General features: G+C 45.2%; 2 protein-coding genes across 3 annotated transcripts; one reads left to right on the plus strand and one right to left on the minus strand.

Annotated features, from left to right (window-relative positions):
- Positions 1–412: 412 nt before the first annotated feature.
- On the minus strand, positions 413–12467 carry katnb1 (katanin p80 (WD repeat containing) subunit B 1). 2 transcript variants are annotated; one of them, XM_064337364.1, is made up of 20 exons: positions 12308–12467; positions 10869–11095; positions 9619–9749; positions 9148–9265; positions 8908–9008; positions 8506–8547; positions 7197–7280; positions 6446–6561; positions 6271–6342; positions 5637–5787; positions 5225–5409; positions 4234–4385; positions 3857–3907; positions 3454–3518; positions 3119–3355; positions 2142–2291; positions 1954–2030; positions 1734–1808; positions 1488–1604; positions 413–1176 (listed from the first exon to the last, which is right to left on the minus strand). In XM_064337364.1, exons 2-20 carry the CDS (start codon positions 10906–10908, stop codon positions 1041–1043), a joined length of 2100 nt encoding a protein of 699 aa, XP_064193434.1. In that variant the 5' UTR covers positions 10909–11095; positions 12308–12467; the 3' UTR covers positions 413–1040. The 2 variants fall into 2 exon arrangements, with proteins under 2 accessions (XP_064193434.1, XP_064193435.1); XM_064337365.1 differs by lacking the exon at positions 12308–12467 and adding an exon at positions 11221–11420.
- Positions 12468–14960: 2493 nt separating this feature from the next.
- Positions 14961–25689, plus strand: LOC135256175 (secretory phospholipase A2 receptor-like). The gene is made up of 3 exons (XM_064338020.1): positions 14961–16253; positions 24922–25075; positions 25363–25689. The coding sequence occupies exons 1-3, from the start codon at positions 15454–15456 to the stop codon at positions 25687–25689; spliced, it is 1281 nt and encodes a 426-aa protein (XP_064194090.1). The 5' UTR covers positions 14961–15453.
- The last annotated feature ends 1791 nt before the right edge of the window (positions 25690–27480 follow it).

The raw sequence follows: 27480 nt of genomic DNA on the forward strand, positions 1-27480 counted from the left end.
AAAAGTGCAGCTGGTCTTGAATTCGGTTTCGTCTGAACGGTCTATTCATAAAATTTGAAAGTAATCTCTGCAATGTCTTTGTACATACGCTCACAATTCAGCCTAATCATGTGAGGGCCAATGAAAAGATTTATCCCTCCCCCCTCCCCCCACCCCCCAACAAAAAATAAAAATAAATTCACGGCAAATAATACTTGCTGTGCCAATACAAAGCAGCATTTTCAGGTTTTATGACAAACAACCCAAGGCTGAACTCTGGTGGGCATGTGGGGTACTACATATGACCATCAAAATGCAATTCGATAAAATAAATATGCCCAGAAACAGCACATCAGGAATTTGACCAACTTCAGGTTCCGGGCACATTTTGACTTGTCAGTAGAAGAAAGGAAAGGCAAGAAAAAGATACACATTTTTTCTTTAAGTTTTTTTTATTTGTAAAACATATGATTGTGATAAAGTTCTCACACGTGCGTCTTGGGCAAGCACCTCAAACACAATATATAAAAAAAGGAAAGGGAGAGACTTCAAACACCTGCTGTGTTTTAATGCTTCAAACACGAGGACCTGTCCCTGTCGCTATGGTGATCAGGTGTGTGCACCAGGTGTCAAGAACCTGAACGTTCGAGTTGGAAACAATTTATTCTTTTTTGGAATGATCTAGAAGACAATGTGGTCTTCACCCACAAGATACTTTTGGAAAAACAGTAGTGTTATAAAAAGTGTCTAAAGTCTCAGTGTACTGGTTGTGTCCTTCAGACTCCACGATGCACAGGCGCAGCGAAGCTGGGACCTACTCGATGGCTCATCTCATTGGCTGAAGCCATTTCATCAGCCTATCAGCAAGCTGAGTGGTGGCGCAGTCAGCATCCTGAGGTGAGGAAGACGAGGCTGTGCAGACATCGGAGATTAAGGGACAGACTCTGGCTGCGCAGACAGCAGGGAGTGTAGACAGGCAGGCCACGCAGACGGCAGTCGCTGAAGCAGACGGCTGCGCAGACTGTGGCGGCGTTGGAGCCCAGGAGAGGCCGTCTGCGCAGTCAGGCGTCCAGCGGAGCCATGAGCAGCTGCAGCTCCCTGAAGGCGCTGCCATGGCGACCCACCTGCCCCGCCTTGTTCTTCACCATGTTGCTCAGGTTCTTCAGCTGCTTGTAGCAGGTCTTGCACTTCTGATGCCTGAGGGCACAGACAGTCGCTAGGTTACGAGCACTCATTCAAGCACAACTTCCCCACGTCAATGACCAAGCACAAAACAAGTGAGTGAAATGTTTGCTGGTACTGCAGGTGGTGCAGGCATAACATTATATACAATAATAGATATGAATATAGTTCTAATAGTATGATTGAATACTTTTTTTCTAAGAACACTATTAAAATCATATCAAATTTTAAGGAACAAATTACTAGGAAAAAACAGTTAAAAACAACGAGATGCACTGAGAGAAAATTCATAAACAGGAAGTAAAATGAATCGAGCTTCCTCATACCTTTCCTCCCGCGTGATGTCCACCCCGACAGAGGGGGGCGCCGTGAGCGTGTCTGAGATGAGGGGCCAGAAGCGTTTGAGGATGAGCTTCAGGGAGGTGCACCCCGTCTGCACATAGCTGCCGGACACAGAGGAAGAGAACGAGAGGAGGTGAGAGAGTCTGGAGGCGGGGTTAAGCTCTGTCACATGCAGAGGCGGGGCTACGCTCTGTCGCACGCTGCACACGTGCGCCCCTGACCCCTCTCACCTCTCGTACTTGCTCTGCAGAAGCACCTCGATCTGCGGCAAGATGGCGGTGCAGAGGTCCAGTTTCCATAGCGACCTGGGGAGAAAAACCCGACACCAGGAGCCGCTTTACAACGGTAACCCGGACACTCTTATGACATCACAATGAGATTACATCATCACGCAGTGCCCTTGGGAACGCGGCACTGCAGTCAAACCCGGAGGGCAGGACGGACGCTCACGGCTTGAGGTTGACGATGTTCAGGATGTCCACCACGATGGACAGGTCGTTGATGGACACCGCGGAGTCCAGAGAAGTCTGCAGTGAGACAGGAGAAGCTGAAAGTAGCTGAAGGTCTACAGCACCTCCGAGCCGTTTATCGCTGTAAAACTTTAAAAACGGGGGCTCAGTGACGGGCCCCGCCCTTGCCTTCACGTCCCCGCTGCTCCACACCGCTCTGACCGTGTCCAGGTTCTTGTGTCGGCTGGACAGCATCACGCACATGGTGTCGTGCCCCTTCCTGATCTGGGACAGGGCGTCCTCGTCGCTCAGAGACATCGGCTTGCTGTTCCTGGAGGGCTGGGGGGGAGGCGGGGCGTTTAATCTGACTGCTTCAACATTATTTTACACACATCATACGGTGGTATCTAGTGTACGTCAGATGGGCACAGACATTTGTAGGCACAGACAGACAGCGGCGCAGACAGTTTTAGGTACAGACAGACAGTGGTGCAGACAGACATGGCGGCACAGACAGACAGACGGGGGGCACAGACAGACCGGAACACAGACAGACACGGGGGCAGACAGACAGACGGGGGCACAGACAGACAGACGGGGAGCACAGACAGACAGCGGGGGCACAGACAGACAGACGGGGGCACAGACAGACAGACGGGGCACAGACAGACAGACGGGGCACAGACAGACAGACAGACCGGGACACAGACAGACAGTCGGGGGGCACAGACAGACAGACCGGGACACAGACAGACAGACGGGGGGCACAGACAGACAGACCGGGACACAGACAGACAGACGGGAGGCACAGACAGACAGACGGACAGAAGACAGGCAGACAGACAGACGGGACACAGACAGACACAGACAGCAGGGGCACAGACAGACAGACCGAGACACAGACAGACACGGGGGCAGACAGACAGACCAGGACACAGACAGACAGACGGTGGGCACAGACAGACAGACCGGGACACAGACAGACAGGCCGGGACACAGACAGACAGACAGACAGACCGGGACACAGACAGACAGTCGGGGGGCACAGACAGACAGACGGGACCAGACAGACAGCGGGGGCACGACGACAGACGAACAGACAGCAAGGCACGACAGACAGACGAGACACAGACAGACACGGGGCAGGCGTGCGGCTCCAGACGCACCGGGAGGAAGTCTCCCACGTTGAGGCCGATGGGCTCGTTGCGGGTGGAGAAGATGACGGCGGGTTCGGGTCTGGCCTGGACGGGGGCGACGCCAGGCTGCGGGCGGGCAGCAGGGGGCGCCACTGGCGGGGGGCGAGTCACCGGGGCGATCACCGGGAGGGGGCGGGCGGCCGCGGGCACCACCGTGGGCTCCACCCGGATCACGGGCGTGGACGAGGCGATGGGGGGGTTCTTCAGCTGCCACGGGGGCAAAAACACACAGACAGACGGTAAAGACAGAGCCTTAACCGTCCCCCCCACCCAGCACCTCCAGCACCAGCATCACCAGCACCTACCGCCTGTCTGTCCAGCACGGGGGTCACCATCTCCAGAGCTGGGTTGGGCTTCACCACAAAACTCTCTGGGAGGGGAAAAAAAACAACAAGGGGAAAGTCCATTAGGCCCCACAGCACATCTGTATGTCTTCAAACAAAGTAACCATGACGACCACCACAGAAGCCCACTTACTGCCCAAATAAATCTCAGCGATTGGCCATCGTTACCATTCATTTGCAGGTACCTTTCTGTGGTGTGACCCTTTCCTTCGGTCTGAACTTGGGCAATTAAATAAATACGGTAATAAAAATATGCTGACTGTTATATCAGGACTGTTATCCTAAGTGGCAGAGACTTGAAGACACTGCCTGGCCACAAAACAGATCAAACCAAGTCCTGGGGAGGAGGAGGGGGTGCACTCACCATCCTCAAGTGGAGCAGGGAAAGGTTCACTTTTCTTTGGGGGGGTGCGAGCTGAGGGAGAGAACGGAGTGCAGTTGACACAAACAACAGGCTTAAAAAAATAATAATTCTGGTTTTGTTTCTATGGGAAAATTGCCCAAATTAAGAGTTTGTTCACTTTATCTAGTAAAACATTGCATTGCATTACTGAAAAAACAGGTAGCACACGGTTTATCTTACATGCCGTATAATCTGTATGCCTTCACACTGCACACTGCATGTTTCAGAAAAACTCATTTGTAATTTGCAAAACAAAATTATAGCTTTGAATGGGGCGTATCTCCACATAACAAAATAAATCCAAATAAAAAAAGCGTGTGAAGACTGGAGTGGCCTACAGATGGCGCTCTTCGGCTGGAAGATCTCCTTGTAGTCCTCGGCGTTGCGGATTTCCGCGGTGGACTCCTTCTCGTCGCGCTCGTCCTCGCTGCTGGGGCTCCGCCTCTCCCCTTCCGGGCTGCGCCGGTCCGACTCCGAGTTCTGCTTCACCCTGTAGGAGGGGCCAGCGTTACCGCGACAACCGTGACGACCGCGTCCGAGGAGGAGGGCCCCGGAGTGACAGGTTCATTTACGTTACATTTATTTGGCAGATGCTTTTACCCAAAGCGACGTACAAAAAGTGCATTTCACGGTCATAGACAACTGCTTAACACAGGTTCAGTAAGGTACAATACTTATTTTGTACAGCCATTTCTAGCCAAGAACACAGTTTAGTTCACACAGGGAACACGATTCAGACCTAACCTATTTCCCCCTCCCAAAAGCAATTACTATTCAGCATTGCCATCATCCTCGCTGATGTCACTGATATAACATGCTAACAGCATTTACTAATTATACGCTAACGCTTAAATGTATTGCTGTACACTTGTTCATTGTTGCTGGCAAAATTTCAAGCTCTGAATTTTAATTTGAGAGGGAGAGAGAGAGAGATGGGGAGAGAAAGAGAGAGAGAGAGAAAAAGGGGGAGAGAGAGAAAAAGAGGAGGAGAGAGGGAGAGAGAGAGATGGTGAGAGAAAGAGAGAGAGAAAAAGAGGGAGAGCGAGAGAAAGAGAGAGAAAGAGAGAGAGAGAGAGAGAGGAGAGAGAGAAAGAAGGGAGAGAGAGAGAGAAAAAGAGGGGGGAGAGACAGAAAAGAGGGAAAGCGAGAGAGAGAGAGAGAAGAGAAAGAGAGACAGAAAAGAGGGAGAGAGAGAGAGAAAGAGGAGAGAGAGGAGAGAGGAGAGAGAGGAAGAGAGGAGAGAGGGGAGAGAGAGAGAGAGAGGGGGAAAGAGAGAGGGAGAGAGGGGAGAGAGAGAAAGAGACAGAGAGATGGGGGGCGGGGCGGAACCTCTGCTTGGCGCAGGTGGTGAGCGGGCGCTCGTAGTTGCGGCGGATGGTGGATCCTTTGGCCGCGGGCTCGGGGAGCGGCTTGTCATCCTGGATCAGGCCGTGGATCACAGAACCAGACTTCTTCACCCGGTTCAGGTCCACCACGTAGGACGAGACGTTGGTCAGGTTATACGACACTCCGATCTGAGGGGGAGAGAGGGACGTAGGAACATCACCGCTAAAATGACCTCCTCACGCAGCGCACGCGCGCGCACACACTTGCTACTGGGGTTTGCTGTGTGATGTGTGTACTGCCTCTGTATGCATGTGGTGTGGTACTGCGTGTCGTGCGTCTGTAGCGTGCGTACTGGTCGGCGTACTGCGGTGTCGTACTGGCTGTACTGCGGCGTGTCGTACTGCAGGACTCTCACCAGCTGGTTGTTACAGGTGGCCAGGTCGGCCACCCTGCCCCAGCCCACGGGCACCACATCGAAGCAGCGGTCGGGCTCCCAGCCGTGCACCCGCAGGGTGTCCTGGGACCCACTGTACAGGCAGCACCCGTCCGGACTGAAGCATATGCACCTGCAGCAGGGGAACAGCTGCATTAAACACCGCTCAATCCCATAATGCACCTGCAACAGGGGAACAGCTGCATTAAACACCGCTCAATCCCATAATGCACCTACGGCAGCAAACAGCTGCATTAAACACCGCTCAATCCCATAATGCACCTACAGCAGGAAACAGGAAACAGCTGCATTAAACACCGCTCAATCCCATAATGCACCTGCAGAAGGAAACACTGATTAAACCACTCAATCCCACAGTGCACCTGCAGCAGGAAACAGGAAACACCTGTATTAAACACCACTCAATCCCACAATGCACCTGCAGAAGGAAACACCTGAATTAAACACCACTCAATCCCACAGTGCACCTGCAACAGGAAACATCTGTATTAAACACCACTCAATCCCACAATGCACCTGCAGCAGGGGAAACGCCTGTATTGAACACCACTCAATCCCACAGTGCACCAGAGAGACAGGAAGAGAGAACACACACCTGACAGGCCCCGTCTGTCCCTCTGACGAGCCGATCATTTTGAACTTCTCCAGGTCCCACAGCTTGATGGTCCTGTAGGGGAGAGGGAACCAGGCATTATCCCGCGCATGCAGTCCAACAGAGCCTCTCGTGCCGTATCGCTCGATTATAACCCTCTCTCTCCACGGTGACCCACCTGTCGGAGCTGCCAGAGGCCAGCAGGTACTCGTTGGGGTGAAACTGGACGATGTTGACGGCGCCGGTGTGAGCGGCGAACTCTGTGATCATCTTCCCGGCCGTCAGGTCCCACAGCTGAAGGGAGAGACGTCAGCCTCAGAGGGACTCAGCCCCGCGCCACGCACTGCTAGAGTCACTGCGAGAGCAGGCCATTCAGCCCAGCAGTGCTCGCCACAGCTGCTCTGCAGTTCCATAGCGAACTGTACAGCGAACGACATCTACTACATTACATTAAATTTTATATGGCAGACGCTTTTATCCAAAGCGAGTCCATAAACTACAACTCCCAAAATGCATTTCAGTCTATTTCACTCAGCTCACTGCATGGAACAAATTTGCTCAACATGAAGGGGCAACTGGGGTCTTTCTGTGACATGTGCTGCCCCCAACACAGTCAAGTGTAATTTTATTAATTATAATTAATATTAATATTAATATAATATAATTAATATAATATTAATTTTATTAACCTGTAAGGCAAGGACCAACATGAAGACACATCGGATTTGCACATTAAATTTAGCTTTCAAGCAATTAAATTACATGAGCACGACTCATTGTAAATATTATGCAGAAGCAGTCAGGAAAAAAAATACATTTTTTTTTCTAACCAAGGCACAGCACTAAAACTCTAAAGTAGACTAAGTGGACAGCCTCCATGACTGGACTCCCTGCTTTATTTCCGTCTCTTTTTTGTCGTATTTCTGTACCTTTATAGTGCTGTCGTCACTGGCCGAGGCCAGCCACTTCCCGTCCGGGCTGAAGGCCAGGCACCGGACCGCCTGCGTGTGACCCTGAGAGAGACAGGATGACATCGGCACTCTGGAGCCAGTCACGCACACGCCAACCAGACATGGGTCAAATACTCATTTGCTTTCGGATTCAAATACTTTTCTGTGCTCTTTTGATCTTGCCTGGAGCAACCTGATCAGTAAAGATCAGTAAAGCATAGAAAAGTATTTGAATCCCAAACAAATAGGTATTCGACCAGGTTTGACCCGACGCAGCCAAAGATGCCCGCTCAGCAAGTTTCCACGCTTCCCACACACACAAAAACATACAGACCCAGTGCAAAACTTTATTGAAGAAATAAGGGGGGGGGGGCAGTTACAGTTCCTTAATTAAGCTGCACTTTCAATATATGACAAACGTGCGCAAACCGGTAATGCCAACAAAAAAAAAAGCACAAACTATAGGGAAGGCGGAATGCTCAGCTTCTATCGGCACCGCTCCAATAACGAAGGAGCGGGCTTGTAAACCGAGCATGCAAACGAGAGGGGGGCGGAGTCCAGCCAGCGTGAGCCCGCCCCCCTCCCCTGGCCGAGACAGAGGCGGGGCGAGGTCACCGCGCCGAATCCCAGGCTAATCCGCCATCTCAGCGGCAGCGCGGCGCGCGCGCTACCATTAGCCCGCCAGCGTCCGTCCAGACGCCCACGGCTAACGAGATAAACGGCCGCGGACACACACACACACACACACTTTAATTCTTTATTTAGGTCCACATTTATAAAAAACTTCATAAGGGCCCAAATATATTTCAGTTGCTGTCTGATGTCCTTCACTTGAGTAGCAGAAAGCATACCAGTACGGATAAAGCAAACAAAATGCAGGTTAGCCATTTGCATCTCAATTCGCACCGACAGGAAACATTATGGGCACAAGAAACATCTTCTCCCCCCCATATACCGCGACTGCCTATAATGGAGGAAGCTGAGCAATATTTTGCTAGCCGCAAAATATTTGCTAGCCGCTTTGCTCTCCATTTCGCCTAAGACCTCTGAGCACAAGCCTGTGGACATGGCCATGGCTTCCACACACACACACACACACACACCGGCGACTTCTGGGCGCGCTCTCTAGAGGTCGCTGCCAAAGCAATCGCACGCCGCCGGTCACCCCGGGTTCGCCGCGGGCGCAAGCGGAAAAGGAAAGGGCAGCTGTCGGTGACGAGCACTCGAAACGGCGGATTTAAAATTAAGACCATTTAGTGCTCGGGGCTCCAGGGACAGAGATTCCTACCTTATACCTGAACACACATCCTTTTCTCCTCACGTCCCAAAGCTGAAAGAGACATCGTTTCATAATTAATTCATCAAATAGTGAATTTAATTCATTAGTGAATTTGAAAAAAATATATAAATATTTACTTGTGCAGCCCTGTTGCCCCATATGTGGTGCTTCAGGTCAAGTGCATGTGTAGCATTAATGAAATGCGCCACAGTACTGGTATTTCGTATTTTTTGTTTCAAATCCCTGACACATCACAAGGCGCGATTTATTCGTTCACAACAAGTTAAAGACACCAGATCTTCATCTCAAGATGAAGATGAGCGCCCTCTTCATTTTGCAGCTGCCCTAAATGGGGGGGGGGGGGCGGAGCTGAGCCGAGCTGAGAGGGAGGTGACCCCAGCTCTCTCTCACCTTGATGTTTGTGTCCATGGAGCCCGAGGCCAGGTACTCCCCGAAAGGGTGGAAATCCAGACTGCAGATGTTCGCCTTGTGCCCCATCAGCGTCCTGAGAACTGGAGCGGAGAGAGACACTCACAACGCTTTCCCTACACACACACACACTCACACTCACACACACTCACTTTTAGCCGCCTCCAGATCACACACACACACACACGCACACACGCACGACACGCACGCACACACACTCACTTTTAGCCGCCTCCAGGTCCCAGACGCGAAGCGAGCCGGACTGTGACCCGGCGACCACCTGCTCCTCGGAGCTGCTGAACTGGATGCACTCCACCGGCGTGTTGTGGCCCGTCAGGCTCTTTCACAGAGAGGGAGAGGGGCGGCAGTTAGGCCGCGGCAGGGCAAGCTCGACCCCAGGTCCCCCCCCCAACCCCATTCACCATTTACAATCCAAGCTCAGGGCTCATACACATTCTCCACAACCAATCAAGAGCTCAGATGCTTCCTCCAGAATCAACATGAGGGCGCAAAATGCATAAAGGAGAGCCATAACCCGACTTGACAAAAAAAGGACAGGATGTGCAAAGAAGCCTTGCAGGAGGAGGCCCGAAAGCCAAGCAATTAAGAGACGTTACAAGACAGGGGGCGCTCTACAGGAAAGGTGGAGAAAGGAGAGGAGCCGCAAGAACAGAGTAATTACGCAAATTATACCATGATGCAGTTGGGTTTGCTGACAGCCCAGATGTTGACTCGGCAGTCCTCTCCGCCGGTGGCCAGCAGCCGACCAGAGGTCTTCCCCAGGGCCAGCGAGGACACGTTGCTGGAGTGGGCCACAATCTCCTCTGCGGTCAAACGGGAGCAAAATCAACAAAAACACCAAGCGAGTACGTCACCCCGAGGGAGGACACACAACAAGCCACAGGTCCCGGTCATCTCCGCAGCCACGGCAAGCGCCGTCAGCATTTCCACAGGGCACTCCTCAGCCGAGGCGATGGTTAATTTATCAGAAATGCAAGAGCAGCTAATGGCGTTATAACCCGTTAAGGGGGCGACATAGCTCAGGAGGTAAGAGCGGCCGTCTGCCAGTCGGAGGGTTGCCGGTTCGATCCCCCCCGCCCTGGGCGTGTCGAAGCGTCCCTGAGCAAGACACCTGACCCCTAATTGCTCCCAACGAGCTGATTGGTACCTTGCATGGCAGCCTTTCACCATTGGTGTATGAGTGTGTGTGAATGGGTGAATGAGAGGCATCAATTGTAAAGCGCTTTGGATAAAAGCACTATATAAATGCAGTCATACATAAATGCAGTCCATAACCCTTAAATTTTGCTTTCAAATGACAGAGATATTACATCACAAGACATTGATTTGGCAGATCCTTTCATCCAAAGCGAAGTACAATACGTGCATACCGAAGGTCATTGGACAACTACAAAACATGGGTCCGATAAGGTTCAATACTCATTATGCAACAGTTATCCATAGCCATGAACATCAAGTCCAGTTCACACAGTCAGTAAGCATAGGCTAGGTCATAAAGTTAAGACAAGTCAATCTAGAATGAGCAATGACGACAACATATGACAGAGTCAGTCATACAATATCATGATGAAGATACAAGTGCAATATAAGTGCTGGATAAAGACACAAGTGTAATATGAAAGTGCTAGAGGATCAGGATAGAACAGTGGTCTCCAACCCTGGTCCTGGAGAGATACAGGGTTTGCTGGTTTTTGTTTTCACCTTAAAATCAGCACCCAGTTGAGACCCAAGACACCAGGGGAGTTGAGTTAACTGTGTAATCAACAGCTCTAATTGATTCATGAAGTGCAGAGTCACTATGAAAACCAGCAGACCCTGTAGCTCTTCAGGACCAGGGTTGGAGACCACTGGGATAGAAGGATACATGTGTTAAGAGTGAGCCTAGATTAGGAGCACCGTGCCAAGCAGAGACAGATACTCACGTAATCTCCAGGATGTTTTGGTTGTGTTTGCTGCGGCCATGTTGAAAATGAGCCTAATAAACCCACAGAAACACCATGTACTTTTCGTGAAGCCCAAAGCCCAATTCACCACTCTATATTAAAGCTTTATAAAGAGACTGAGGGTGATGACTTGAACGCAGACATAAAAACCAAGTTGGCTAGCTGGCCTTCATGTTCTTCGTAGTCCGTTTGCTAGTAGGTGGTGTCTGTTAAGAAGAAAATATGAACACACGTCACTTTGATGTATCAACTATCACGATACAATATTGAACACTTGTGAATGTGACAGAAGATAAGCCTATTACTAACGACATAAGTAACGTCAACTTACTACACCAGATTGTTTTTTATCACTGGTATTTCATTTATGACTAGATACGTTCATTTTGTCAACACGACCGCTGCGAGTACACTTGAGACAACTGATCAAGCGGCATGAACGTGTAAAATAATATCTTCCCAACCAGCAAGCTAACTACCAAAGAGGCCTTAATGTAAAGTACAGACAAAACAGGCGGCAGTGGAAAATCCACTTCCAGAAAGTTAAAGTACTCCCCAGTATTTTGTTCCAATCACCAGGAGTTGCTCATTAGCACAATTCTTCCGCCAGGAGGTAGAACTAATTATCGAGAATCAGCTGTCTGAGCTCATGGGTAGAAGAAACACATGGCAGGACTTTTTATGTTATTTTCTGACAGCTGGTCTTTCCAACCTCTGGAAACAGCCACAAATAAAATAACTTTAGCCAGCAAAGACGTCCATATACAAAGACGTCCAACCGTCATTACAGCGAGTTGGCTAGCGATAGCCAGGTTAGCGTTCAGTCGTGGAAAATGCAACCCTGTAGGGTGAGGCACCGTACCAGCATAGTTATCATAACTTCCATGAGACTATATCGATAATTATCGTTACCTGCGTTAGTCGATAGCCTGCAAACTAAGCTACCTCGCCAGCAAAATTAATACAATTACTCTCCGTTGCAGGAATCTAAAATAGACTGACAATAAGTAGATAGCTAACTTATCTAAAACATTAACTTTTATAATACATATATGGCGGGCTAATAGATAAGCAACAAATCACTCTGTAATGCTAACCTACGAAAACATTTAGTCTAAGGTTCGCGAGATTAGCTGTCCAGCAATCTAGCGGGATTGTAGCCAGCGCTTGTTATAGCTCTCTAAATTCAACTGATCGTAACTCAGTAACGTTCACCAAAGAACAACAATAAACAAGGTACATAAAAATAGAATATTTAGCTAACAAACCCACAATACACATGCACCTCTCTGTCATGTTATGGCGTAGCTAGCAGTCTGGAGCCAGTAAAGTTAGCTAGCCAACTTTAGCCAACGTCAGCGTTAAAAAAACACGTCGAAATGTAACCACGAAAAATTAGTACACAATTAGAAACTCACCAGACTGTTTGGTGTATTGCTTGACACGATCTAATTATTTTACCACTTGACTGTTCAATTAAACAAGTCAAAGAATCGATGACATCAACAAGAAATTGCTAACCCCCATATTTTCAGTCTGTTGTCATGTTTTCTCAGGTTTGTAGCTGAAGTGTGCTCAACGTCAGCGCCTTTTCAATAACACAAGTTATGATTGGCTGGTACCTATCAACTTAGCAACCGTACCGCGTCTGATGTTCAGGAGAGCTAACCTAACGTCATATGCGGCTATGACACAGCTACGTTGTTCCTATTAAGTTTTCATCATACATTGGCGACTGTATCCTTTTTGCTTATTAAAAACACCCACGTCCACGCAAGTCTACTGAAGAAACGGTTGCTTTTTCTAAACAATACGTATTTTAGCTTGGTTTGGCGGTGATGGCAATTTTTGCAGAACAAATAATTTACTTAGCTATTTTGAGACTAATTTGACTTCTTGAGTGGTTCATCCTTTAAAGGCTCTTAGGTTCTGACCTGATTTTAACTTTGCCAATGCAACTGTGGTCGAGACTTCCGGTGGTTGTTTGGGGGGAAGAAAAACCTTCCGCTGCCTGGAAGAAATGGATTGCAATAATGCAGGACACTGATATAGGAGCAACTGTCCTTCATTCAGATAAGACAATGCACTGACCCCCTCTGGCCACTAATGGTCTCCTTGCGTCTTAACGAGAGGAGTAGGGGGTTGATATCGTGTTCAGTAAGGTTCAGTAGGGGGTTGATATCATGTTCAGTAAGGCTCAGATCAACCAGGGATGGAAATTGGTGAAGCTGAGGAGGGGCAGAGAAATTCACACACTGCTTGTAATCCATTCCCAGCTGAAGTCCTAATTTTGAGAAAGGTACTTTGTATAATTTGTAAAATCCCCTTCAGGTGACCTCATGTCTGATCAGGGACCATCTTCATGTAGGATCTCCAACAAGTCTTCACTGTAAACTTTCTGAGCCTGATGTTCCTCCATGAGCTGGGGTGAGTGTTGAGTATGCAAGGTAATAGGAATAATCCTTGTGGGTGACTGTTTTATTCATTACTAATCATTTAAGTCGTGAGGTTAATCCTCTTGACCGGTCTAACTCAGTCTTCCTGGATTTTCCGACAGCCTCTGAATTTGACTGATGACCAGAAACAGAGGTCAGGACGGCATCACCTTTGATTAAACAAATAATAATTTTCTTTTCAAGGTCATAGATTATTCTTCCAAAACTCTGTATTGAACACCTGGAAACAAAATAGATTTTAAAAAGAGGAGGAAGAGAAAGTAAAGAAGGAAAGGTTGAGGAGAAAAAAAACTTTTTTCTCTTTCTTTAATTTTTCACCTCACATAAGGTGGACACTATAAAGTGTTTGCCTATCCTGGGTATAGTTTGCTTATGAAGTAGTGTTGTGATTTGCCTGCAGTGTGACGATACAGCTGAGCGGAATGGGTCACCTTGACAGATAGGCACTCCGAGAGGACCCAGCAGAGGAGTCAGGCAGGTGCACTACAGTGTACGTTGCATAGTCATGGAAACGGCTTCACAACCCTCTTCATCATGGGGCTCTTTAGAGTGGCCTTGGGTTTGCTCAGCAAGCATTTTTACATGGAAAAAAACCAGTGGACAGGACCAAGGCTCAGAGAAATGTACTGTAGACAGACAGAGATCTGGGCCCATAACTATTTAGTATTCACAAATTGGCAAATGCATCTGACCTAAGCAGCTCACTGAAGTGCATTTAACATAGTAAGCAAACACCAGGCTGGAGATAGAGATAGGCAAAGTCACATTCAAATAAGAGCTGCTGCCAAGGTGGATGCCTCAAAACCTGCGACACGCTTAAGAGAAGGGTTCGTTTATTAAAAACTTGAAACATTGAGGTGAAATCTGAAAAGGTGGGCTATTAAGTAAAAATAAAATAGCGACAAAGTAAATGAGTATGGCCTTACAGTATGTGCTGAAGGGACCAAATGTGATATAGAATGACGTGACATGACATTGATGAGAACAGGCCATTCTGCCCAACAATGCTCACTACTTTCCCACCACTAAAGTGTACCTAGCGCTTGGTTTACCTATAAACAACATAGTATCTACCACCATATCAAGCCTGGTCTTGAAAACCCTCAGAGTTTCTGCCTGCACTACATGGCCTGGCAAGCTGTTCCAATCATTTACTACTCTCTGGTTGAACTGTATCCCATGCATTCAAATTACAACAGTTTATGCTTTTTTGAATAATCAAACATTCAAATAATCAACGTTTAGATCAATTTATCATTGCATAACTTCAGATTACATTTTATTCTCCTGATACTTTCTCCCTGATTCTTACTAAACTCTTTGTATTAATGCAAACTGAACTATCAGTACACGTTTGGGTGCACTGGGCACTTCCTTTGGAAAAGGTCACGGCTGGTTTGCCAGGCAGTACTCTGGAGTGGAGCTTGCCTCCGTCATATCTGTAGTTGTGGCTTGTCAAGGCTGAGACAGGCTGTAATGTAATGCTACAATACAGAGCTATCAGGATATTAATCAAGGTTTTATCAGGGGCATGTCTCAACACCCCTACTCTTAAAAAGCAGTGTGGGATTTTTAATGGCCGTTGTGAGTCAGAACCTCGGTTTAGCTTCTCATCTGGAGGGCAGCGGCTCTTACAGCTCCGTGCTGGAGCACTACATTTGTATGATGCTCTAGGTGGAAGAGCGCCCCCTCCTGGTTCGCCACTGCTTATTCCAGCCGTAATTCATTTCCCAGATCTCTCATCCAAATAAACGCCAAGATCAATTCTGCTTGGCATCAGCAGTTTCATATGAGCAGGTAGTAGGGTGGTATGGCTGCTAAAATATTGGATATCATGGATTGAATATCTTGTCAGATTCTGCATGCACCTCTTAGACTTAAAATCCTGAGCTCTCAAATGAATTGCACAGAACCATCTGTTTGCAAATAGCTTGTCAGCCTTTGGTCCACTGTCAGGTGTTTGCATAACATGACTGTAATAACTTTGGAAGTGAAGCAGATCTGTGATTTGCCTGCAGTGTGTCCATATAACGCAGCACAGAGGACCACATTGGAAGACAGACACTCAGAAACGACCCAGCAGGGCAGAGAGACAGAGGCACCGCACCATGCCTTGTGTTGTCATGAAGACCGCTTTCACCTTCCTCTTCATCGCGGGGCTCTGTGAAGGGGACACAGTCCTGCTCAGGGAGCATTTTTATATGGGTGAAACACTGGATTGGAATGCTGCGCAAAACCGCTGTAGAACTTGGCTCAAGGACCTGTCTTCTGTGCTGACCGAGGAAGACGCGGAACGGGTTATGAGCGCTCGTCCCGGAGGGTTCACGGGCAAGGCTTGGATTGGTCTGTCCGGCACGGGGACGTGGTCGGCGTTGCTTTCTTCATGGACATATACGTGGTTGTGGTCGTCAGGGGAGACGATGGGCTTTACGAAGTGGGCTGCCGGACAGCCCAGTTCTGGTACCGCTGGGTCGCGAGCATGTGTTTCTATGCAGAATGATTACTGGTTAAAAGAGAACGATTGCACTGTAAAGATTCCATCCTATTGCTTTCAGGCATATAACAGGAAGTTGACTGTGGTGCAGGAGGCGATGGCCTGGGAAAACGCTCTGGTTTACTGCAGGAGTAAGTACACCGACCTCTCCAGCCTGCTCTCAAACTACACTGCTGAGAAGGTTATAAGCAGCACAAGAGCCACCACTGACTTTGTGTGGACAGGCCTGCGTTTCCTGACGGGTGGGTGGTATTGGGTGAATGGAGACCCCATGCTCTATAGTGTGTGGCCTAATAGTGAGCAGTTCCAGTGTCCGGACATGCCCCTCCGCTGTGGAGCCCTGTCAGTTAAAGAGAAAGTGTTTGTAGCAAGGCCTTGTGATGAGGAGCTCGACTTCATCTGTTACACACAGTTGTAGGGCCGTTAGGAGAGCGTATGTACTTAGCACAGAATTTTCTCTCTTGTGATTCTACTTGTGTGTGTCTACTTCCAGTAAATATTTTACTTTACTTTGGTGTGTTTCTGTAAATTGTATCTCAGTTAGAATTCACTGATGTTCTCACATCTATTTTTTATTCAAATAGAATGTTTGTAATTAATATTTTTTATAGCTATATTGTCATCCTTTGATTAATTTGTAAAACCTAGCATTGTTGTATTTTCTTGTAGTTTAAATGACATTATTTGTTTCCCACGATTCCATCTCCGATGTTAACATAATACAGACATGTATGCTTCTGCTTACATCTCAGTTTATAGTGTAATATCTTTCATGCATTAATGCTGTACTTGTTGATATCACTTTAATCATTTTTATGATGACATTGTCTTGCAAATACATAAGCAGTCCTATACTCCAGTAACAGAGTGAAACGGTCTTTAACCATACACAGACATATTTTAGCCTGTCAATACTTAAGATATATAGAACTTTTCAATGAAATGTATGTATATTAGTTTTGTTAATAAGCATTTGTGATGATAATTGTGAAACATAAACAATGCAATTAGACATTTCTTTATTACATTTAATATGAGAAACAAAATAAATGAAATATTAAGAAAAGTGCCTTTGTTAATAATAATGCAACAAATATTGTCATTTTCAGATTTCATAATCCTCCAATACACCAGGGAAAGAGAGGGAATCAGTAACTGTGAAGAAGAGACAGTGCTTTTTTTCAAAACATCCAATTGGATCTGCATTACATGAACTTTAGGTTCTCCATAATACAATGTGATCATGTTTTGAATTGTAAACTGATGTCATGGGGAACAAGTCGGTGTGTTTGGTGGTGGGGTGCTGACTAAAGATCTTGATACCTATGGGTCAGCACTCCGTTAGGTACAAAGGTTAACCCAGTGTGATATGCTTACAGAGGTACTGCATTAATTAATTAATTTCTATCTTTTTTTTTTCCATTTTATTTTTTCTACATTACTGTAAGGTACTGCAAGCAGGATCATTGATCTATACTGCTTTGCCATGATTGTGCCTTTATTTGATGGCTTGATGTTTTTCTTCGATTGTTTTGTATGTTAGATATGTGCGATGGTTCGGGGAGACTCGTCAACACATTCTCCTGCGTGTATAAGCCATTTATGTTCACAGGCATTTCACCACTCACATTTTGCACCATTGTGTATTTTCATTATTGCTAGACACACTAAGCAATAGACTGCATGAATTTTAACCCGGCATTCCTCTTTGACTCTTACCACTACACACCTAGCAGTTTTAAAGTCCTAACATACCCATAGAACTCAAGATATCTGCACCCGTAGTAACTCTACTATACACTAGTGTCATAGCAGAATACACAATTGCATTTATGGAGGCTACACAACCCAAAGACATGTCCATATCTACCAAGTTAGACCCATAATTATACTCTCACCTTCCTGACAAGCTTGAAAGAGCATTGAATTCACACTACTGTCTGAAGCTGGTGGCCGGTAACACACGCCTACCATAAGGCCCTTCTCATGTTCCCCTATGAGCTTTATCCAAATATCCCCACTAGGCAGGAGCCGGTCAATTTCAGGAATTTACTGCACATTAAAATTTTACTTGGTGTGAGCATAATGTATTGTATCTGTTCGAATAACAACAGAACAAAGACGGTGAGTAGTGTTAAATTAAATATGATATTGTGCTAACAACACAAAGGTTGTAGGCTCCATCCCAGGGGATTATGTATATTGAACAACGTGTGCACCCATGGACTGTATGTAGTTCTACATAAAAAATCATTTGCTAAGAAACACACACACACACACACACACACACATATATATATATATATAATCATAGTAAGCAAACACCAGGCTAGAGATAGAGATAGGTAAATTCACAACCAAATAAGAGCTGCTGCCAAGGTGGATGCCTCAAAACCTGTGACACGCCTAAGAGAAGGGTTCGTTTATTTAAAACTTGAAACATTGAGGTGATGTCTGAAAAGGTGGCCTCTTAGTAGTTTGTCAAGGGTAATGTAAGCGTTTCAGAGTAGTATAGTTGATCTAAGATCCAGTTCCGCTGGTCTGTATCCTAATTTTGCCAGAACCGCAGTAGTTTGAAGTGTACACATTTTTTAATTTCCAACAGGACATAACCTGTTGAATAAGTGAAATCCATGAAATGGAAGAAAAACAAGACCCAGAACTGTCAGCTGGCTGCTAATAATAAATTAGTGACAAGGGAAATGAGTATGGCCGTACAGTACGTACTGAAGGGACCAAATGTGACATAGTATTACATAACATCACATCACATGACATCACATAATTATGAAAACAGGCCATTCTGCCCAACAATGCTCACCATTTTCCTACCACTAAAGTGTACCTAGTGCTTGGTTTACCTACAAACAACATAGTATCTACCACCATATCAAGCCTGGTCTTGAAAACCCTCAGAGTTTCTGCCTGCACTACATGACCTGGCAAGCTGTTCCAATCAGTGACAGCTTTCTGGGTGATCTGTATCCCTTGCATTTGAAATACAACAGTTCATGCATTTATGAATAATCAAACATTCAAATAATCGAACTTTTTGATCAATTTATCATTGCATCAATTTAGCTAACATTTTATGCTGCTGATACTTTCTCCCCAATTCTTACTAAACTCTTTGTATTAATGCAAACTGACCTATCAGTACACGTTTGGGTGCACCGGGCACTTCCTTTGACTCTGCTTACAGAGAGTGCCAGGACAGGAAGAAGTCACGGCTGGTTTGCCAGGCAATACCCTGGAGTGGAGCCTGCCTCTGTCTCATCTGTAGTTGCGGCTTGTCAAGGCTGAGACTTCAAACAGGCTGAAACGTAATGCTACAATACAGAGATCTCAGGATATTAATCAAGGTTTTATCAGGGGAATGTCTCAACACCCCTAGTCTTAAAAAGCAGTGTGGGATTTTTAGCGGTCGTTGTGAGTCAGAACCTCGGTTCAGCATCTCATCTGAAGGGCAGCAGCTCTCACAGCACTTGCGCTGGAGCACTGCATTTGTATGATGCTCTAGGTGGAAGAGCGCCCCCTCCTGGCTCACCACTGCTTATTCTAGCAGCAATTCATTGCCCAGATCTCCCATCCAAGTAAACACCAAGGTCGATTCTGCTTGGCATCAGCAGTTTCATATGAGCAGGTAGTAGGGTGGTATGGCTGCTAAAATATTGGATATAATGGACTGAGTATCCTGTCTGATTATGCACGCACCTCTTGAACTTTAAATCCCTTCAGATGAATTGCACAGAACCATCTGTTTGCAAATTGCCTGTCAGGTTTTTGTCCACTGTAAGGTTTTTTGCATGTCACGACTGTCATTACCTCTGAAGCAGAACTGCGATTTGCCTGCAGTGTGTCCATATAACGCAGCACAGAGGGCCACATTGGAAGACAGACGCTCAGAAACGACCCAGCAGAGCAGAGAGACAGAGACACCGCACCATGCCTTGTGTTGTCATGGAGACCGCTTTCACCGTCCTCTTCATCGCAGGGCTCTGTGAAGGGGCCACAGTCATCAGCAAGGAGCATTTTTACGTGAGCGACCATCTGGATTGGTTTGAGGCGCGGAATCGCTGCAGAAATTGGTACACGGACCTGTCTTCTGTGCTGACCGAGGACGACGCGGGACGGATTATGAGCGCTCGTCCCAGCGGTTCCACAGACCCGGCTTGGATTGGTCTGTACGGAGTGTGGTCGTCGTCGCGGTCGCATTCATGGTCAATTACGTGGTTTTGGTCATCAGGAGAGACATTTGGCTTTGAACAATGGGCAGCTGGACAGCCAGATTATGATTACTCACGCAAATGTGTTTATATGCAGGATGGTCAGTGGTATATAGACGATTGTAATAAGAAGTATCCAAGCTTTTGCTTTAAGCCATGCAACAGGGAGTTAACCGTGGTGCAGGAGAAGATGACCTGGGAAAACGCTCTGGTTTACTGCAGGAGTAAGTACACCGACCTCTCCAGCCTGTTCTCAAATTACACTGCTGAGACGGTTATAAGCAGCCCAGGAGCCACGACTGACTTTGTGTGGACTGGCCTGCGTTTCCTGATGGGCGGGTGGTATTGGGTGAATGGAGACCCCATGCTCTATAGTGCGTGGCCTAATAATGAGCAGACACAGTGTCCGGACATGCCCCTCCGCTGTGGAGCCCTGTCAGTTAAAGAGAACGTTTTTGTAGCAATGCCTTGTGACGAGGAGCTCAACTTCATCTGTTACTAATAGGGCCTTTACGAGAGCGTATGTACTTAGCACAGGATTTTCTCTCTTGTGATTCAACTCTCCCAGCAGTTCTGGAAACTTAAAGTTTAAATCGTCATTGAATTTTCTACTTCAAGTAAATATTTCTTACTTTACCAGTGTGAAAACTTTGGTGCGGTTCTGGAAATTGTATCTCTCAGTTAGAATGCACATATGTATTTTTTTATTCATATAGAATGTTTATCATTTCTATTTTTTTTTACAGCTATATTTCATCCTTTGAGTAATTTATTAAACCTAGCACTGTTGTATTTTCTTGTAGATTAAATGACTTTATTTGTTTCCTACGATTCCATCTCGAATGTTAACATTATACAGACATGTATGCTTCTGCTTATGCTTCTGTTTACATCTCAATTTATAGTGTAATATCTTTCATGCATTGATGCTGTACTTGTTGATATCACTTTAATCATTTTTATGATGACATTGTCTTGGAAATATGTTAGCAGTCCTATACTCCAGTAACAGTGAAACAGTCTTCAACCATACACAGACATATTTTAGTCTGTCAATACTTAAGACATGTAAAACTTTTTGATGAACTGTATCTATATTAGTTTTGTTAATAAACATTTATGATGATAATTATGAAACATAAACAATGAAATGAAACATTATTTTATTGAATTTAATGTGAGAAGTGTGAAAAATAAAATAAATATTAAGAAAAATGCCTTTGTTCATAATAATGAAAAACTATTCTCGTTTTCAAATTTCATAATTCTCCAATACACCAGGGAAAGACAGGGAGTCTGTTGCAAAACAACCAATTGGATCTGCATTACATGAACTTTAGGTTCTCCATAATACAATGTGATCATGTTTTGAATTGTAAACTGATGTCATGGGGAAAAAGTCGGTGTGTTTGGTGGTGGGGTGCTGACTAAAGATCTTGATACCTATGGGTCAGCACTCAGTTAGGTGCAAAGGTTAACCCAGTGTGATATGCTTACAGAGGTACTGCATTAATTAATTAATTTCTATTTTTTTTTTTCCATTTTCTTTTTTCTACATTACTGCAAGGTACTGCACGCAGGATCATTGATCTATACTGCTTTGCCATGATTGTGCCTTTATTTGATGGCTTGATGTTTTTCTTTGATTGTTTTGTATGTTAGATATGTGCAATGGTTCGGGGAGACTCGTCAACACATTCTCCTGCGTGTATAAGCCATTTATGTTCACAGGCATTTCACCACTCACATTTTGCACCATTGTGTATTTTCATTATTGCTAGACACACTAAGCAATAGACTGCATGAATTTTAACCCGGCATTCCTCTTTGACTCTTACCACTGCACACCGTGCAGTTTTAAAGTCCTAACATACCCATAGAACTCAGGATATCTGCATCCCATAGTCACTCTACTATACACTAGTGTCTTAGCAGAATACACAATTGCATTTATGCAGGCTACACAACCCAAAGACAAGTCCACATCTATCAAGTTAGACTCATAATAATACTCTCACCTTCCTGACAAGCTTGTTTTATGTTTCCAAAGAGCATTCAATTCACACCACTGTCTGAGGCTGGTGACCAGTAATACACACCCATCCTAAGGCCCTTCTCATGTTCCCCTATGAGCATGATCCAAATGTCCCCACTAGGCAGGAGCTGGTCAATTTCAGGAATTTACTGCACAGTAAAATTTTACTTGGTGTGAGCATAATGTATTGTATCTGTTCGAAAAACATCAGAACAAAGACGGTGAGTAGTGTTGGATGGATATTAAATATGATATTGTGCTAGCAACACAAAGGTTGTGGGCTCCATCCCTGGGGACTACATATATTGAAAAATGTGTGCATCCATATACTGTGTGCAGTTCTATATAATAAAGCATTTCCTAAGAAACACACACACACACACACACATATATACATATGTATTTTGTTTCATTCACCAGGATTTGCTCATTAGCACGACTCATCCCCCAGGAGGTAGAATTAATTATCGATAGTGCAATCAGCTGGCTGAGCTCATGGGAGGAATAAACACATGGCAAGACATTTAACATTATTTTCTGACCACTTGACTTTCCACCCCTGGAAATTTTGAGAGGAATTTGACTTCCTGAGTGGTTCATCCTTCACAGGCTGTTAGTTTCTGACCTGATTTCAACTTTGCCAGTATGAGTGCGGTCGAGGCATCAGGGGGTGTTTGTGCGGCAGCAAAACCTTTCGCTGTCTGGAGGAAATGTATTACAATGCAGGACACTGATATAGGAGCAACTGTTCTTCATTCAGATAATAAGACAATGCACTGACCCCCTCTGGCCACTAATGGTCTCCTTGCGTCTTAACGAGAAGCGTAAAGGGTTGATATCATGTTCAGTAAGGCTCAGTAGGGGGTTGATATCATGTTCAGTAAGGCTCAGATCAACCGACTCCAGTGATTTTGATTTTAATTGCATCCCAGCCTGGGATGGAAATTGGTGAAGCTGAGGAGGGGCAGGGAAAATCACACACTGCTTGTAACTCAGACATCGCAGGTTCAAATCCATTCCCAGGTGGAGCCCTTAGGCCTACATTGTATACTTTGAGAAAGGTAGTTTGTATAATTTGCAAAAATCCCCTTCAGGTGACCTCACGTCTGATCAGGGACCATCTTCATGTAGGATCTCCTACAAATCTTCACTGTAAACGTTTTGAGCCTGATGTTCCTCCATGAGCTGGGGTGAGTGTTGGGTTTTATTCAGTGTTAATCATTGCAGTCACTGGGGCTAATCTCTGCACGGGTTTGTTGTTTTAACATTCCACTAAAACCATCCTCTTGACCAGTCTAACTCAATTTTCCTGGATTTTCCGACAGCCTCTGAATTTGACTGATGACCAGAAACAGAAGACTGGACAGCATTTCCCGTGATTAAGCAAATAAGGCAAGTAAGAAAATTTTTAATTTGCATCTCATTTTTTTTGTTATTTTCTTTTCAAGGTCATAGATTATTCCTCCAGGACCCTGTAATGAACCCCTGGAAGCAAAATAGATTTTTAAAAGAGTAGGAAGAGAAAATAAAGAAGGAAAGGTTGAGGAGAAAAAAAACTTTTTTCTCTTTCTTTAATTTTTCACCTCACATAAGGTGGACACTATAAAGTGTTTGCCTATCCTGGGTATAGTTTGCGTATGAAGTAGTGTTGTGATTTGCCTGCAGTGTGTCAATACAGCTGAGCGGAATGGGTCACCTTGACAGATAGGCACTCCGAGAGGACCCAGCAGAGGAGTCAGGTAGGTGCACTACAGTGTACGTTCCGTAGTCATGGAGATGGCTTCACAACCCTCTTCATCATGGGGCTCTTTAGAGTGGCCTTGGGTTTGCTCAGCAAGCATTTTTACATGGAAAAAAACCCAGTGGACAGGACCGAGGCTCAGAAATAAGTAATCTAGACATAGCTATTCTGACCTGCCCATGGTGCAAACTCCTCCTCTTAGTAGTTTGTCAAGGGTAATGTAAGCATTTCAGAGTAGTAGAGCTGATCTAAGATCCAGTTCCGCTGGTCTGTATCCTAATTTCGCCAGGACAGCAGTAGTTTGAAGTGTATACATTTAAAAATTTCAAACAGGACAAAATCTGTCGAATAAGTAAAATCCATGAAATGGAAAAAAAGAAAAAAACACAATGCCCAGAAGTGTCAGCCGGCTGCTAATAATAAATTAGTGACAAGGGAAATGAGTATGGCCGTACAGTATGTGCTGAAGGGACCAGATGCTGGGGCACTACATTTGTATGCTGCGCCATAGGGAAGAGCGCCCCCTTCTGGCTCACCACTGCTTATTCCAGCCGTAATTCATTGCCCAGATCTACCATCCAAGTAAACACCAAGATCGATTCTGCTTGGCATCAGCAGTTTCATATGAGCAGGTAGTAGGGTGGTATGGCTGCTAAAATATTGGATATCATGGATTGAATATCCTGTCAGATTCAGCACAAACCTCTGAAAATTTTAATCCTGCGTTTTCAAATGAATTGCACAGAAACATCCGTTTGCAAATTGCTTGTAAGCTTTTGGTCCACTTTCATGTGTTTGCAGGAAATGACTGTAATTACTTTGGAAGTGAAGCAGAACTGTGATTTGCCTGATGTGTGTCCATATAACATAGCACGGAGGGCCACATTGGAAGACAGGCACTCAGAAACGACACAGCAGAGCAGAGAGACAGAGGCACTGCACCATGCTCTGTGTTGTCATGAAGACCGTTTTCACCTTCCTCTTCATCGCGGGGCTCTGTGAAGGGGCCACAGTCCTGCTCAGGGAGCATTTTTATCTGAGCGACCATCTGGATTGGGTTGATGCGCGAAACCGCTGCAGACGCTGGTACACGGACCTGTCTTCTGTGCTGACCGAGGAAGACGCAGAACGGGTTATGAGCGCTCGTCCCAGCGGTTCCACAGACCCGGCTTGGATTGGTCTGTACCGAGTGTCGTCGTCGTGTTTCATCGTTGCGTCGCTGTCAGAGGCGATCGTCAGTACTTCATGGTGGTCATAGGAGGGACATTAGACTTTAAAAAATGGTCATCAGGAAAGATATTAGACTTTGAAGATTGGTCAGCAGAAGAAATATTAGATTTTGAAAATTGGTCAGCAGGAGAGACATTAGACTTTAATAAATGGGCAGTCGGAGAGCCACAATCTGATTTCTCACGTAGATGTGTTTATACGCAGGGTGGTCTCTGGTATATGAAAGAATGTCACAATAAGTTTCCAAGCTTTTGCTTTAAAGCATATAAAAGGAACTTGACTCTGGTGCAGAAGACGATGGCCTGGGAAAACGCTCTGGTTTACTGCAGGAGTAAGTTCACCGACCTCTCCAGCCTGCTCTCAAACTACACTGCTGAGAAGGTTATAAGCAGCACAGGAGCCACCACTGACTTTGTGTGGACTGGCCTGCGTTTCCTGATGGGCGGGTGGTTTTGGGTGAACGGAGACCCCATGCGCTATAGTGCCTGGTCTAATGACGAACAGTCCAAGTGTCCGGACATGCCCCTCCGCTGTGGAGCCCTGTCAGTTAAAGAGAAAGTGTTTGTAGCAAGGCGTTGTGACGAGGAGCTCAACTTCATCTGCTACTCACAGTTGTAGGGCCGTTAGGAGAGCGTATGTACTTATGCACAGCATTTTTCTCTCTTGTGATTCTACTCTGCCAGCTGTGCTGGAAACCCTTAGTCTAAATTGTGTTTAATTTGTCTCTTTCAAGTAAATATTTCTTACTTTTCTAGTGCGAAAACTTTGGTGTGGTCTCTCAGTTAGAATGCACTGATGTTCACAATCAATTTTTTTATTCATATATAATGTTTATAATTTCTATTTTTACAGCTATATTGTCATCCTTTGTGTAATATATAAAACCTAGCACTGTTGTATTTTCTTGTAGTTTAAATGACTTTAATTGTTTCCCACGATTCCATCTCTGATGTTAACATAATACAGACATGTATGCTTCTGCTTATGCTTCTGCCTACATCTCAATTTATAGTGTAATAGCATTCATGCATTGATGCTGTACTTGTTGATATCACTTTAATCATTTTTATGATGACATTGTCTTGCAAATACGTTAGCAGTCCTATACTCCAGTAACTGAGTGAAACGGTCTTTAACCATACACTGACATATTTTAGTCTGTCAATACTTAAGACATATAAAACTTTTCAATTAACTTTAATAATTTTTATGATGACATTGTCATCGAATACATTAGCAGTCCTATACTCCAGTATCCATACACTTGATATATAGAATTTTTTGATGAAATGTATGTGTATTTTTGTTAATAAACATTTGAGATGATAATTATGAAACATAAACAATGCAATTAGACATTTCTTTATTACATTTAATGTGAGAAATAACAAATGAAATATGAAGCAAAGTGCCTGTGTTCATAATAATACGAACACTATTCCCATTTTCAAATTTCATAATCCTCTAATATGCCAGGGAAACATAATTGATGGCATGCTATTCATTTGTTATGTGGGTTGCTGTTTCTTTTCTTTAAAATAAAACATTTTCATAACATACACTGTGCACACACACGCACACACAACAAAAAAAATTCAATTCATTTTTAATTTAAAATATTAATTTATTTTATGCACAGTGTTGGCCATGTTGTCAGTACAATTGTGTTTATAAACCTGTCAGGGATCACATGTGTTAAATATAGGGAAAAGACTGCAGTTTTGCTAATATTACCTAGCCTATGTGGATGCACTGCATCACTGTTCTGGAGGTCACTGCATGTTCTCACCTGTTACCTTCAAAGCCAAAGTTTTAATATCTCCATGACAACGAAGCTGATACTCAGAGTCTGTAGTTGCTAACTAAACACCTTTATATGTAATTTATCCAGAACATCTTCATCCGTCATAGCTCAGGAGGTAAGAGCGGTTGTCTGGCAGTCAGAGGGTTGCTGGTTCAATCCCCGCCCTGGGCATGTCGAAGTGTCCCTGAGCAAGACACCTAACCCCTAACTGCTCTGGTGAATGCGAGGCATCAATTGTAAAGCGCTTTGGATAAAAGCGCTACATAAATGCAGTCCATTTACCATTTACCATTCATCCTCTATGTCACTATCTTCTAAGACAGTCTCAGTACTGAATATGCCTTCCAGTCTATTAGTAACCTCTTCTGTAATAAAACTCTGAACAAAATAACTATTAAAGGCATCGGCAATGACTTTATTCTTATAAAGCAATGTTCCTCGTCCATTACTGTTGCACCTGATATTCTCCTTCAATTTCATTGTCTTAGTACAATACGGGGGAAAAAAAGGATTACTTAGGATTACTTTTTTTGCATCTCAGGCAATTTGCCTTTCAAAGAGCCTCTTAGCTTCCTGTAGTTCTTTTTAATCTTAGCACACATATT

The sequence above is a fragment of the Anguilla rostrata genome, chromosome 5 (assembly GCF_018555375.3).
Source record: "Anguilla rostrata isolate EN2019 chromosome 5, ASM1855537v3, whole genome shotgun sequence".
Lineage (NCBI taxonomy): Eukaryota > Metazoa > Chordata > Actinopteri > Anguilliformes > Anguillidae > Anguilla > Anguilla rostrata.